Here is a 16,086-nt window from a genome sequence, read left to right on the forward strand (position 1 = left end):
ATTAAATAGATTCACTGACGTGGCTTGAAATCTGGTTGGAGATTAAGCGGATAATCAGGGAGTCAATTCCATTTATATTGATCCAGACTTCTTCGATACATTCAAGATCATAATTGAGATACAAACAAATCTAAATCTACAATAAGGTACGTTTTTAGCAAGCCAGACAGCTAGAGACCACGCAATTTCACAAAAAGGACACGCTTTGATTTACTATAATACTTTCAGAGTTGTTTCCGCTTACGTTACCGAGGTAACGCGTCGGCCAATCAAAACGATTCTAGCAGGGAGCTCAACTCGAGTAGCCTATCTGATCTTGTGTTGTTGAGAGTCGGTCAGTTTGAAACGGAAGGCAAGCGATTTAAAACTGTCAACCTCGGAAAGTTGGAAACAGTAAACAAACGCAGGACGTGGGCAGTTTCAGAGACTGTGAAACACCAAGGTAAAATGTGTACAAATGATATAATGTCATAATAGCAGCACCTGTAAGCTTGATCGTTTGCTAGTTAACTAATGTTAATGATAGCTGTCTATTTGATATAATCGACTTTGGGTATAGCTGGACACAGCCTAGGCCGATCAGTCATCAATTCGCTGGATTAGTGATCATGTCTCATGGTGTGTAAATTTACAGTGCGTGACGTTAGAATTATAAGGTTCTATCTCCATTTTTGTCAAAATTGAGTTTTGTACATAATCTAATCCATTAGGTGTTTATTAATGCCTGTGTGATGTTATTTTTAAAATGTTGACATTTTTGAGTTAGTAATTCATAAAATACAAAGGTTCCATCTCACAAAACATAGTGGAATGTAAAAACTTTGACGCTCAATATCTCTGAACTGCCCTAGACGGAGATAGAACCTTATCATTCTAAGATCACGAGTGGTCTCCAGTTTTCCTTGTCTGTGCTGTGTTTGAATGTTCAATACGCTGGTTATTATGTCCCACCTTTGCCCTTTTATCTTTCAATGTACTGCTTACATCAGTAATTACATAGTCATTAAACATTTGGTGGCAGTAACTTAATAGTGGTTTTCGTGGAAGAAAAACAACATTTGCTTATTATTGGTCTTGCTTGGTCCAGATGTCCTCGGATGAAGGGCAGCCGAGCAGTCCAGTTCTGCCCAGGGACTCGGATCGAGGCAGCTCGGTCTCCTCTGAGCTGCAGGTAATCTCACACCTTCTTTATGAATCAATTGAAGACAGTTGATCAAATTATTCAAAAAATGATGAACATTATCACATGCTGTGGTACTACAGTGGTGACACGCTGGTCTACCTACCTACGTATGCTTGCAGACAGTAGACCTAGTCTATGCAATACCTTCTGATGGCCTTGTTGTTTGACTACACTAAGGAAATCAATTTAGAGCGATCACATTAATTCAGTATTAATAAAACGGTGGTTGATGAGTGACTGTTTCCTGTCCTGTGTGGTGATTGACAGGATGAATACGAGGAGCTTCTCCGCTACGCCGTGGTCACTCCTAAGTTTGAGCTTGTGCGGAACACCTCACATCTGTCTGTGGAAGCATGGACTTCCCGTGGTAATGATGACATGAGGTCCCATCGCTCAGCAGGTAGAGAAGGTCACACACACACACACACACACACACACACACACACACACACACACACACACACACACACACACACACACACACACACAGTTGGTGCACTAAGCTGTTCTGACAGACACACAGCTTGAGGCCCTCCAGACATGATCAACTGTCATAAAGGATTTACTGAAAGTTCTGTTAAGAAATGCTACAGTAATGTTGACTGTTTAATGTGTTTCACAGTCAAGAACATGCAAGGACCCAAACACTTGACAAAGACAGAGAAACAGACCTTTTGAGTTTAGGATCACATAACATTGAAATATCGTAACTTTGATGATATCCAAAACATTACCTGAAAGAAAGAGAGTCATTTTCCAACGTCCAGAGCACCAGTCATTTTTTTTAGGAGTTTTTACAATATTTGATAACAAATACATTTGTAAAGAAACCGTTCTCATCTCCCTATTATATTAATATGCACATCCAAACAGTCTATCAGCCTTCTCTTCCGACTGAGGTGTTCACAGAGGGTTTAGCGCTTAAACTGTCATGGAGTCGTGCTCTGGGATGTAAAAAGCAAGAAGGATTTTCTGAGCCTGTGATCTGTAATGATCTGAGTTAACGTTTTCCTCTTCCCTCTGTGGAAGTTAATTAAGATATTGACTATCACCACTATTAGATTAAGATTCAACTTTGTTGTCATTGAACACTGAGTTCACACAACAAAATGTGACAGCAAAATGTAGGCTAGTTCATGCACACGTCTCCCCCCAGGGAGAACAGAGCTCTGGGCACAGGTTCAGCCGTCTTCGCCGCTGGAGCAGTTAGGGGTTTAAGTGCCTTGCTCAAGGGCACAACGGCACCTTAAAGGTGGTAGGCATCTTAAAGGTGGTAGGCACCTTAAATATGATGCCAGCAACCCTCCAGCCACCAACTCACATCCGGCTCCCTCTTGGGGTGTGGATCGAACCATCAACCTACCGATTGCTGGCTGACCTCGCTAACGCCTACCTGCCGCCCCTATGACATAAATGCAGGAGAGTCTTCACCTAGCATGCTCACCAGCACACGTTCACTGTCTGTCTCACTCTCTTACTCTAATGTATTTTATACATGTTTCTCCTCCTATTCTCTTCTCTCTCTCACCCTCATCACACTGTCCTCTCCCCCATCTCTTTCTCTCTCCCTCTCAGGCTCAGTTTTTGAAGCCGAGGAAGGAAGACTTTCTAGCATGGGGGTGAGATCGACACGGACCTCCCCGGTGATCCTAGAGCCCAGCACGCACGCACGAACATCTGGCGGTAAATACACACAGCCAAAGCAGAGCCTGATAACTGTAGAATATACATGTATTATATAACAAAAAGCTTTTGACCATAGTGTGCATGTTTTGATCATATGTACTGAACAGTGTGTATAAGCTTAGGCTTAGGGCAGTGTGTAGGAAATAAATAATGACGTCATCATCATCATGCAGAAAACCAACATAATGACTGTTGACATCTAGGTGAGGAAGGTCTAGGTGGAAGGTCGTCCGCTTTATCTGACGCCCACTCAGACAGACGGCGGTCGCCATCAGAGAGGTCTAGACACAGCAGCCCAGATCCTCTGGTCGCCGAGGTGACGGAGTTGTTTATCTCCGAGAATAACATGAACAGGATGGAGAACATCCTGGACACCTGGAGCAACAACCTGAAGGTAAGCCTGCTACGTCATCCTCAAGAGTTGACGATTATAACTGTTAACATGAAAATGTAAAGTTTGTCCTGATAATATGGTCTCTATCAGATATGCGATGGGTCTCTGTAAAATATTAATTTATGATATTTTTTTCATAGGTGAAATGGACGGGTAATTCTTTTTATTTCTATTTCTCGCTTTCTATGTTGTTGTGACCATTCCATCTTTGCCTCTCTCATACACAGGCCAACGTGCTGATGGAGCTGAGGAAGTGGAAACTGACCTTCATGGAGCAGCACAAGGTGGAGGTGCGGAAGGAGAAAGAGAAACACGCGGCCTACTTGGCAGGCATCAACGGAGAGTTGGACAGCCTGAAAGAACTTCTCCACACCTACGAGACGTCCAACCAGAGAAAAGACGAGGTGTCTTTCTGATACACACACACTCTCCAATAGAATACTCTAGAAAGAAAGCGATCCAAGAAGTTTGTAAAACTTTAGAGTCCGGTTAGAGTAACACAAGATTTGTAGAAATATTTGACCGATACAGTAATTCTTATGATTTATGGTAAATCTAATGATCATCTACAGTAGTATCTCACATGGTTGGTGAGTGATGATATGAGTGGGTGTATAATACAGATGTCAGTCTAGGCTTTCACAGTTGATGTGTATGATGAGCTGAGTGTGACTCTGTCTGTCTGTCTGTCTGTCTATCGTGTCTCTCTTGTAGGTGATCGCGAACCTGAGCCAGGCGGTGGACAGACAGAGAGAGAAGCTGGAACTGATGAGAACCTTCACCCACTGGAGACTGCAGCACAGCGAGGCCAGAGAAGAGGTGAGAGGTTGGGGGGAGAGGGGGGGAGAAGACTCACCTGGTAACCAATATGTGACGGAGAGGCCCCCCTGCAGTGAATGCCAGAACACTGCCTCAGCAGGCTAAGCTAAAGCCTAGGCATTAGGCTAGCCCTGTAATCTCTAATGGTAAGTCACTCTGGATAAAATCGTTTGCTAAATGGTAAAAATGTAATGTAAATGTTATTGACCTCATGTCATATAATCAAATTCTATGTAGGGGGATGGGATGAAAGTGGGTGAGAGTAGAATGCCTCATACCTGGATACACATCCATTACGACATTATGTTAATGTCTTCTCTTAAACAAGTCAGTTAGGTTACTCCTGTATTAGCTGAGCAGTCAGTGGGTTTAACGCACATATTTTCTCTGAGAAACTAATGTCAAAACGTCATTAGCGCACTGTGCCTTAACGCCGCTAGATTACTGTCAATGTCGTTTAATGGTTTATGTAAATCCTGAATCGCTGCATGATTTACCCACCCGTGCATTACTATGTCACCGCATATTGAACATGCATACAACATCATGTTTTCACACAGATTTCTCCTCTTACTTGATCTGAATATCATTTTCGGTGCGCTGATATTCATGCTGGGTTTAACATGTGATGGGTGAGAGGAAGAAAGAGAGAATCATTATTGCATTTCTCCATTTTAATGTGTTTATTCTTTCTGAATGTAAATGCATTAAATAAGTGATCTTTTTTTTGTAACCTCATACACTATAAAACAGAAGCTAAACTACAAACACACACCCCAAACAAATGAACGTCTAAATGATGATTTCTGAAAGTAATATTCTGAAAGAAAGTATTTATTCAGTGAATATATGAATATATGCCATCCTTTCCCCCAGGTGCACAGTACCCGTCTGGCAAAGCAGCACTACCAGCTGCAGCTGAAGAGGAAGGTGTGGGCAGGCTGGTTCTCCCTCATCCAGGGGAGGTGGAAGGACCGGGTGGAGAAGGCGTGTCGTGCCCGGGCGGAGGAGGTCTGTGTGCGCCTGTCAGCTGATTATGAAGCCAAGATGGCAGAGGTATGAAGGAGGGAGGAAACTGCTTCCGATATTAAAGATGTGATTTTATTTGACATTTTGTCCACTTAGACGTACACATAGTAGCAAAAATGTATTTCGAAGTAGTATACTGAGCTTAATGTAAAACTGTAGGCGGTGTATGCGATTACGTCATCCCATACTATTTAGTTGCCATAGGTAGCTTGAAATGGCAAAAGCAAGTTTTGAGGAAGGTTTTTCCTGTAAATCAGAGCCATGTAGAAAGGGTTGACGAGCTTGGTGAATAATGGCGGCACTAAAGCAGTTACAGTGAGTGAGTTTGATTGATGGGAGGGAGGGAGAGAGAATTATTGACCGTACCATTAGACATGCGGAGTAAGGAGAAGGCCTAGAAAAGGTGTTTCTCTGATAGAGAATAGGCCGTCATAGACAAGCCTAGCACAAGGTACAGAGAGTGAGATGTCAGTTTAGAGTCTGAGAGAGATATTAGAGAGAGTGTGAGGCATGCATCCTGTTATCCTTTCAATTCCTCAGCCTTACTCATTCTTATCTTATTTTCCCTCCCTCTCCTCTCTCTCTCTTTCCCCTCTCTCCCCTTCCCCCCCCCCCCTCTCCAGCACTTGGAGGCACTGGAGAAGGCCCAGACAGAGATCCAGCGGCTGCGCTCGGAGAGGGAGCGCTATGAAGAGTCCATGAAGAAAGCCTTCATGAGAGGGGTGTGTGCCCTCAACATGGAAGCTCTCAGCATGTTCCACACAGGAGAGGGCCGTGGCTTGGAGCACACAGGTCAGTACCACACGGTCAGTAGGACAATTCAGTTTCAGTTGGATTTATTTCTCTCCCCCCCAAAAAATAACATTGTAAAAAACCATGACACCTCTAAGACGATAATAGTAGTTATTCTGCCACTCTGACGCTGTTACATTTCACATTTACATTTAGGACATTTAGCAGAGCCTTTATCCAAAGGGATAATCTATACATCAGTCATCATAAGGAAAAAAATCTATGCTATGCTGTTACAGCCAACCCTACACACCTTAGATGATAAGGTCATAAATATATACAAGGACAGTAGTAGGGTAAACACAGACGTCACCACATTTCCCATGACAGTGACTCAGAAGCAACGATAGCGTGCCACAAACCACATCACACTCCTTTTACACCAATAACAACTGAACTTGTGTATTAGAGTAGACCAGATCAGAACAACCCACACGTATTGCATTACCTCTCGTTTTTAGTATATATTATATTTTTAATATTAGTATTGCTTGGGAACTGGTTGCGTCCCGTGCGTGTGTGTGCGTGTGTGTGTACGAAAGCAGTATTGTAGTTACTTATCACACTTACTTGTTTATCCATGCAGTAATTGAGTTTTGTTGTTTTGTATTCTGGCTATTTTAATTAAATAAAACATTTCTCATTTAAAAAACGAAGATGCCAAACATTAATTTGCTTATTTTGCCACGAACAGGACAACAGCAAATCATAGAATGTAAATATAACCGCAAGCGGCAATGGGCCGTGTTCCTACAGATAATGCCCCCATAACCATAAATGGGGTGAGATTGACAGGCGCGGGGTAGATCACAGTATTTTAACCAACTGGATTTGTACTGTCGTCTGTCAACTGGACCTGTAGCCTAACCGACTAGAGAATCACGCCTGCTCACCTCAGACTAGAGAACCACGCCTGTTCACCCCAGACTAGAGAACCAGTGTGTTCACCTCAGACTAGAGAACCAGTGTGTTCACCTCAGACTAGAGAACCAGTGTGTTCACCTCAGACTGGAATAGTCTAATTTCATTCCAACAGAGAATCATTATAGACATTCAGAGGGTCTTATTGTGTCCTACAGTCAGATCATGGAGAATGAGTTGAAGTAGGCTATTTTCCTAGTAGGTTCGCAAACTGGGAACACATAATGACACAATTCGAATCGAAGCAATTTTAAGAATCACCTGAAACCTATGCATACGTGATACTAGTTCCCTGTTCTGCCAGTAATAGTTTGTATTAAGAGACTCATTCCAATTGGTCTTTTCTCTGCAGATGCCCCACCTCCTCGAGACGAGCCTGGCTCTGGGCCCAGCTCATCAGCCCATTTCCAGACAAGGACTGTCTCCTCCACAAGGTTCAGCCCACTCCACTTTGACCCACCAGTGCCACCGTTCCAGACTGATGCAGAGGAGACAGTGAGATGCTAACACACACACACACACACACACACACACACACACACACACACACACACACACACACACACACTATGGTTCCCTCCACTACAATGGATCTGTGACAGGGGCCCTGTCATTAAACATCATGTTTTCCTGTCATTTGCTGCTGTTGTATTTGTTATTCTTTTCTCAAGTCATAAACCTTCCATGAGAGTGTACTGTATTTCACAGAGACTTTAATTGTCACACCACAATGTATTCTGATGAATCAAATATCATTTGGGGATTTGCTGCCTCCTCAAACACCACGAGAGGCCACTATATCATACCTGGTATATTTGTTGTAGATCAACTTGTCTAATTTCTTCAAGTACCCTGCTATATAATCATAGCTTTCTACCTTTTCTACCCTCCTTGTCTGCCCACAAATGTCCTCCCTCTCTTCGTCCGTCTCTCCCTCAGTTGGGCTGCAGTGCCCCATCATCCAGGGCAGAAGTCTTCCCCCTAGCGACAGTGGTTCATAGCTCCCTACCACCAGGAGGCAGCATAAGCTCTCACAGACAGGTTAGTGTTTTTACATCCATTTCAACTGAAGGTTTCTTTATATGGTGTTCCATTGCTGGATTGACCGCTCATTCTCTCACTAACGGTCATACAACATTGGGTCCAGGTCAGTTCACGTGTGGTCACAGCCAGTCAACAGAAGGCCTCCAAGACCGTGACAGCTCGCATCACCGCACGCTCCGACCTTGTCAAGACCGCCCGCGCTTCCAGCAACCTCCAGGTCATGGGTGTGACTCCGCCCATGAGCTCTGTCATCGTGGAGCGCCATCACCCTGTCACACAGGTATAGTACAGGAAGGTCATCACCATAGCAACCGTTGATGAACCGTAGCATGTTGTTTGTGAACACAATGGACAGATTCTGTAATATATACGTTTTATGTCTTTGTGGGAACAACCCAATAGCAAAAGTGCTACAAGCATCAGGATACTTTGGTTAGGCTTGTGCACGACCAACTGATTTGTTTAAAGTGAGAATAATGCTTCTCTACCGTGTGTGTGTGTGTGTGTGTGTGTGTGTGTCTGTGTGTGTTTCTGTGCTTCTGTGTGTCTGTGTCTCTCTCTCTAACTCTAGCTGACTGTTGGTCAGGCCACAGCCGCTAAGTTCCCTCGCTCCACTCAGCAGATCCAGGGCCCCTCTGGTAGCAGAACACACTCAGCCTACCAAGTACACACTATCAAAGTGGTGGAGTAAACACACACACATACACACACACACACACACACACACACACATACACACACACACAAAATGTTACACTCCTCATATTCCAATACAAGCAGTCCTCACTGTCTAGTCGAGTCTATTACTCAAGCTGACATACTTGATTCTTCACATACTCACTATGCATCAACATTCAGGTTTGGTAAGATGTTTAGACTAAAAGACATTTACTACTAATGTAGGTGAGAAAGCTATGGATGGTTAAGGGAAAATATTTTTTACCAATGCATTTAGTAAATTAGATTTTTTTAACAATCTGTAATGGAAAGCAAAATGTGGGTTAATGGAACAGCGTTTGATAATGTGACTTTTTCACCACTGTTACCTCTCAAATTTAATGACTGAAATGTTTTAATGTTTTTCTGTGGTTTTTATTTTTTGTTTTTAAATTATGGAAAGTTAAGTCTTGACTGTTTGGTGTGATATGGTTAGAAAAGTTAAATTATTTTGTGCTTGTGTCTGAAATTGAGTATGACCACTCAATAACAGCTATCGTCAAGTTTCCAATACTGTATCAAAGCCATATGTCTTGGCCAAAGTGTGCACTATTTACTGCTAATGGAAAGTGAATAAAAATGTATTGGAAGCAAATGTGTTCATAAAACAATCACAACACTCATAAATGGCTAGCGCTAGCCTAATGGATATTAGTGTGAACTCCTATAATACAATCTGTTCAGATCATATACTGGATATGACTTTTGGAGATGTGCTGAGAAGATTGTGAGCTGTCTGTCTGTCCCACCATGTTAGGTGTTTATTCATCCACTCTACGAAAGGTTGCATCTCCTGGTAGTGCCCTCTGTGTCCATTCGTATCTTATCTGCAGGACATATGACAAACATGCAGTATGTAGCCATCATCTATGTACTGTAGATATCTTAATACTGTTAAGTTAATAGAGGTCATACGACAATTGTGAGTTCAAGACATCTTAAGACATGATTATTGATTTGCGGAGTATGAGAGAACCTATCTGTAGGGTGAGAGGAACTCACTTATATAGAATAGACACAATAGACAACTCTAATGAAATACAGTGCTGTAATATAGAGCCGTGTCTCTCTGTATGGCTGTAACTCTTAACATTTTGTTGTTATCAGCAAACAGTTTGTTTAACTGCTCCTATGGACCTTTGTATGTATCAACCTACTTGCAACCCTTTTATTGCCTATGGAGATCAAGGCCTCGTACAGCTCTTTAGCAGGGCTCCCCTGGGCAAGCTCCACCCCATGGAGCCAGATCAGCAACATCCTGTTCCCATGCTCCTGGTAGCTCCGCTGGCCTACAGTACAGTACAAAGAGAATTTAGATCAAGAAGCATATTTGACTGATGTGAAATATCCCTCATGAAATAGAACAGAATGGCGTCTACACTAATACTACTGTGAAGTAGTTTAGTTCCGATACTCACAGTAGTCCATCTATAAACTTTTTTAATGCAAATCTATCTATACATGGAGCTTGCAATGCCACATGACTTTGTAGAACCAACTAAATTAAATCAAAATTGTATACAAGTAGTTTAATGCCATGTGGGATTAATAAGGTAAAGCTCTGTACATTTGTGCAGTGAAATAACCTATGAAAGACATGAACAATCAATGTCAGTTTAGCCTATCCACAGTGCTGTGTTGTGCAGTGTTGTGTCACCTGTCCACTGCTCTTCTATTGCTGCCACCTGCTGCTTGGTGAACTCCCAGTGCTGCGCCAGCTTCATCCATTGGCCCTGCTGAAGGAGGTGGTACGCCAGGTGCCAGGCCGTGGCACGGATCTGCTTCGTCTCCAAGCGGTGGTCTAATTTAAATGTCATCAGAGACTCGCTGTGAAGCCTCTCATTAAGATCAGGATTGGCCTGAAAGGGTAATCAAATCATGTCACTATAACTTCCCTGAGAAAGACAACAAGCCAGTGAGGCTGAAGGTAGACAGACTAGCACACAACCACACACAAATCCATTCACATACACACACACACACACACACACACACACACACATACAAACCCATGATTATTGAACGACGGGGCGGCTTGTTTTGAACGTCAAGCTAGGCTCGGAGACGGAATAAACGCTAAATCAAATTGACACTGAAATTGGTTTTCCAGTATTTCAGATCCATGAATCATTTTTCCTCCACAGCCAGTGTTAATGGTATGACAGAAATTCATCTAAGAATTCCGACGATAGGAAATGAATCACCTCTGAATGTAATTATTGATTCCCCATCCCAGTGAATGGATTAGCCATGGATTTGCATTGTCAGCATCACCTGCTTCCATGTGAAATATCTCTCTGCTTTGATGATCATGTCCACGACGATGACCTCGTCTGCTCTGGCCGCCACTCCGAGTGCTGTCTTACCTTGCTGGTCAGCGAGAGATGGTAACATAATGAAAGAAAAAAAGAAATCATCCAATAAAGTCTTGCATCACCAGACTCAAATATCAACTGACTGTCAACTGTCACCAAACAGACCAATCAGATGGACCACACTGCACAGTTCCTATATTTTCTTAGCACTGTATTACTGTGAAATGTCGTTTATTGAAAGTTAGTGTAAGTGGTTTCTCCCACCTTGTCCTGGATTGTCAAGTCCATCCCAGCTTTCAGGAGCATCCCCATCACATCCACTCTGGCCAGCTCAGCTGCTAGGTGCAGGGCAGACTGGGACCTCTGGGGGCCCCATACAACACAGAACATCACTCTGTAGAACTATACACTGCTACATGTTCATCAAAGTTAGCTGGCTGAGCTATTGATCATGCTTTGTGAACTATGACATCATCAGTACATCACCACCGTACATCATCAGTGAGGTTGATGTTGCAGCCGGCCTCCAGGAGTGTGTAGATGATAGGGATGTGGCTGTTATTCACGGCTAGGTGGAGAGGGACCTGGAGATGCTGAAAACAGAGAGACCAAAAAAAGAACCCACGGATGGATAGGACTACCAAAAGAGAGGAATAACGTGCATCCAAAATCAGCACTGAAGCGTTGGCTTTCTTCATGAAAACTGATTGACCAGCGCTGTATAATTGATTGGCCTTCTGTCGGTCTCCAAGCTATGTTTTTGTAAAACTGTCTCTCACCTGGTTCTGAATGTCCATGTTAGCCGAGTTCTCTATGAGGAGTTTCGCCAGTGACGCGTCGCCCCTCTCTGCAACAGGGTGTAGCGCACTGCATTTGGCCTAAGAGAGGGGAGAGCAAGAGGTTCCCAGTGATGGAGGACAGGAGAGAGGGAGTTTCATTGAGGAGTATCTATTTTGTGTACATTTAAAAAGACCCCTTGTACACTTGCGTTACTATGGTTGAGTCCAGTGAATATCCATATGCTCTGTTTAAAACGTTTGAGTCTGTTTTTTTTAATCTTTACATACTGTGGTGCAGATGTCTGGATTGCAGCCTGCCACCATCAGGGCCTGGACTGTCTGCTCATGGTCACTGTCTGCAGCCAGGTACAGAGCCGTCTCCCCTTCCTGGAACAGGAAGACAGTTCGGTTAAAGATCAGCTGGAGATCATCAGGCACACAGCAGCCACCTACGATCAATGGAGATTGTTTACATTGTCTCTACCATATTGACTTCATTCAGAGTATCAAAGTTATGCAGCAGAAGCAGGACCGCATTCAAGTGGCCATTCCTGGCAGCCAAGTGCAGAGGCGTGTCCCCACACTAGAATGTGGAGAGAGAAGAAAGAAGAGAGCGTGAATGAAAAACATTGACTTACAAAGAAGACCAAATATTTCATTTGCGGTACAGCCACACAGACTCCTTACAGAAACACACATGAGCACACACACACACACACACACACACACACACACACACACACACACCTGGTTTCCCTTCATGGTGGCCATACAGTAAGGCTTCTCCATCAACATCTCCAACATCTTTACACAACCATGCTCCGCAGCCAATGCAAATGGCCTCTGTCCAATCTAAGAGAGAGAGACAAGGAAACAGACAGACAGACAGAGCAAAGAGAGAGTAAGAAAGCTTGTTGGATTAAATGTACTTCATCAGAAACTGAGGGGAGTCAGAATGAGACAGATGGAGCGGGTCACCTGGTCCTCTTTGTCCAGCTCTTTCATCTGCAGGTCATTGACGATGTAGCTCAAAATATCTGTGTGATTGTTGATGGCAGCGCAGTGCATGATGTTCATTCCCTCCTGAGAGCAGACTCAAAATTCACCATATATCACACCTCACCATACACATACACTGTAGCCCAATGAGGTTTTAGGTTGTTTAATGATTTTATTGATTGAAAAGTAAATACGATCTAATATGTGCTGTTGCCAGATGTACTGTAGAAGGACTCAGATCTGTCCAGCTTGCTGAGGAAGTGGATTTCTAAGACATATTCAATCATATTCTTGGGCAGATTTTTTTTTCAACATCAGACAGTTTTATTCACTGGAGGCTCCTTACCGAATTCACAGCCTTCAGGTCAGCTCCAGCCTGCACCAGCAACTTTAGGATGTCCAGACAGTCAAACCAGGCTGCCAGGTGGCTCGCTGTGACTCCATGCTGTTTATGTATGTTAGAGTGAGAAGGAGGGAGAAATCACAACCAAAACAAAACTAGTAGTAGATGCTAATACTGTTACAGGAATTATTGATTTAGAAATTCCTACTGTACATATTTGCTCTGGCAATGTAAGATGTCTTATCATGCAGCAGGAGAGGTGAGGGAGAGGAAAAGAGAGGAACTAAAGGAGGTATTTCAATCAATTAATCAATCAAATGTATTTATATGGCACATTTAAACATGACAATTGTCAACCAAAGTGCTTTACAGTTAAAGTACTCCTAAAGTGTAAACCAACAGACAAACAGAGGAACAGAACAACACGTCAAAACAAACAAGGCAGGAGTCAGGGTGAGTCAGGGAACGCTAAGGAATACAAGTGAGTTTTGAGCTTAGATTTAAAGGACTCGAACGAGGGGGCAGATTTGATGGACATGGGGATGCTGTTCCAGAGGTCAGGGGCTGCGACAGCAAAAGCACCCCCCCCCTAGACTTTAGGTTGGACTTACGGGTGGTTAGGAGACCCTTATCAGCAGATCTGAGGGCCCTGACATTGGTATAGGGGGTGAGGAGGTCTGCTAGGTAGGAGGGGGCCTTACCATTAAGAGCTTTATAGACCAATAGAAGAACTTCTACCGGTATTCTAGAAGAAATCTATACTATAGCGTACTGGGAGGCAAGGACAGGGGTGATATGAGCTCTCTTCAGAGTACCTGTGAGCAACCTAGCAGCGGCGTTGTGAGGTAGCTGTAGGCGGGCCGGGTATTTTATTGAGAAACAAATCATGAGCTGTAGATGTTTTGTGGTGTTTCTCCCCACCTTGTCCTGTTGATCCAGTTTGGCCCTGCGCTTTAGAAGGACTTCAACGGCTTCTTTGTTTTTACAAGCTACTGCATAGTGCAGGGCAGTCCGATTATGCTGGGGTCAAACAACAACAATAATCATTTATTGTGTAATTATTTCAAAATCAGTTGACAAATTGGCTTCAAATGAAAAGTTTAATTAAAAGTAGAATTTCAATATCAGACAGTTTCCCCCAAACTGCGGTGAGCAGCGAGGAGGACCCACCACGTTCTTGGCGTTAACGTTCACAGCCCTCCCCAGAGCCTTCATGGTTTCCACGTCGTTCTTCTTTGCTGCTTTTATGAACTCCTTCTCTGCCTCCAGCACTGCATAGGAACAGAGAGACACTGGATAACATAACCTCCTGTAATATACTATTTTGAATTAGCAATCTAAAATGTGAGACCTGTGGGAAAAAGGAAAGAGTATAATCAGCTATTTAAATTAACTGTCCTGCTCTTAGAAGAGAGTATAAGACAGACATGGGATGGGATAAAATGACTATGAACTTGCGCATGTGTAGTGCAAGTGTAATCACTAGATGATATGCAATGTTTATCATATAGTAAGTCAGGGCTTCTCCAAACCTTGTATGCACACAGCTTATGATCACACAATAGACACAACATTTATTGAAAATATATGTACAGTAAGTCTTCCAAAGCGTCTACTTAAGGACACAGAGTGTGAGTGTGTGTGTTTGTGTGTGTGTGCAGAGCTTGAACTTGTCTCAGCCCTATGCAAACACAGCTCTCTATTAAACTTTCAATCAAACCAACACTGAAACAAATGATTAACTCAGGGTAAGGCTGACCTCCTAAGCATTCATGCGTTTACTAAACTTATTGACAGAGATTTCTTTGCATTTTTTGGACATATATATATTTACGTATCAGCATGTTATTTACTGTCATGCCTTATTCATAAGTGCCTTCCAATCGTGTATGCGGTTGTTTTTACAATGACTCAGGTATTGAGTTCGAACTATTCCTCAATCGGTCAGAAGTACTCAAAAATACTGTTCAACAGGGTCAACTTTGAGTCACTTCAGGCTAGTATTTGTCACCCCTTGAACCTCATTCAGAGCACTTAGGACTATTGTAAATGTTAACTCAACTTGCCAGCAGGATATGACTTATGATGATTTCGGCAATAGACAGGCTTGTTTAATGTTTTCTTTCTTTTTTTACACACACACACACACACACACACACACTCTAAGTACTCACACATCTCTTTGTTGTCAAAACCGGTGTCTGTCTCTACGTCTGTCTCTTTTTGAAGTATGAAGTCTGTGAAGCCTTTCACCGCCTCGGCCCTCACCCATGTTTTAGGGTTTAAGTTCTCCTTCTTCATCAGAGGATGTTGCTTGATCCTGGCTTTCATAGCCAAAGCCCTTTTCTCCATTGTCAACCTATGTCTGGTTCCAATCGTATTCCACTTAAGCTATGATCAAATACGACTAAAGTATTCGTTTTTGCCTAGAGAGAACCAACACACCTGGATTAAGTGAAGCTACCTTCTTGCTGCATTGTTGAATGACCAACCTTGGGTACCCACTACTACCCTTGTATTCCTCCTCTTCCTCTACTAAGGAACCCAGAGAGAACTAGAGCATCAATCACACTGGAGTAACTAACACTAATCCTACATCTACAGCAGGTCTTTCTGTCATGCATGAATAAACCCAACAAAACACATTGTAAAATGCCTCCAGGAAGGCTGGAAGTAGAGCAACAGTGTAGAGTGCAAAGGCTAGAGGGCTGACCTTTATTTGCTTTGGAAGCTCACACCCTTCTCCAGAAACGTTCCTCTTGTCACAGTGCATTAACATGGTGTACACACTACCTACCTAAGTTCTAAGACTGGAGTAAGCTGATGAGTTTTGATATATTCACTATCCTGCCATTCATATTTGAACACTGGATTACTAATGTTTGTTTAAAAGGCTATTATAGGAACATCTATGTGGTTTAGAATCCATTTTACAGTGCCATTAAAAATATAATTATGGACAGAAAACACATTACTGTTAGGCTACATGTCACTGTTCACAGAGGCGTTACAAAGGAGAAAAATGTATGACTCTTTCATTTAATCTTTCAGTTTTGCAACATGGT

At 42.9% G+C, this 16,086-nt stretch overlaps 2 protein-coding genes across 2 annotated transcripts; one reads left to right on the forward strand and one right to left on the reverse strand.

The window, feature by feature from the left end:
• Positions 1 to 329: 329 nt before the first annotated feature.
• poc5 (POC5 centriolar protein homolog (Chlamydomonas)) lies at positions 330 to 8,559 on the forward strand (the record flags this gene model as incomplete). The annotated part of the gene is made up of 13 exons (XM_080531350.1): positions 330 to 442; positions 1,088 to 1,171; positions 1,451 to 1,583; positions 2,759 to 2,866; positions 3,073 to 3,263; positions 3,491 to 3,667; positions 3,978 to 4,082; positions 4,959 to 5,138; positions 5,735 to 5,903; positions 7,177 to 7,319; positions 7,764 to 7,865; positions 7,972 to 8,148; positions 8,440 to 8,559. The coding sequence occupies exons 2-13, from the start codon at positions 1,088 to 1,090 to the stop codon at positions 8,557 to 8,559; spliced, it is 1,689 nt and encodes a 562-aa protein (XP_080387476.1). The 5' UTR covers positions 330 to 442.
• An 800-nt stretch (positions 8,560 to 9,359) lies between these two features.
• ankdd1b (ankyrin repeat and death domain containing 1B) lies at positions 9,360 to 15,373 on the reverse strand (the record flags this gene model as incomplete). Its single annotated transcript, XM_080531352.1, has 15 exons — positions 9,360 to 9,412; positions 9,743 to 9,874; positions 10,243 to 10,444; positions 10,860 to 10,955; positions 11,165 to 11,263; positions 11,395 to 11,493; positions 11,680 to 11,778; positions 11,968 to 12,066; positions 12,164 to 12,262; positions 12,427 to 12,531; positions 12,658 to 12,762; positions 13,025 to 13,123; positions 13,943 to 14,041; positions 14,192 to 14,292; positions 15,196 to 15,373. 15 exons carry the CDS (start codon positions 15,371 to 15,373, stop codon positions 9,360 to 9,362), a joined length of 1,665 nt encoding a protein of 554 aa, XP_080387478.1.
• Positions 15,374 to 16,086: the final 713 nt, after the last annotated feature.

The sequence above is a fragment of the Nansenia antarctica genome (assembly GCF_963989245.1).
Source record: "Nansenia antarctica genome assembly, chromosome: 5".
Lineage (NCBI taxonomy): Eukaryota > Metazoa > Chordata > Actinopteri > Argentiniformes > Microstomatidae > Nansenia > Nansenia antarctica.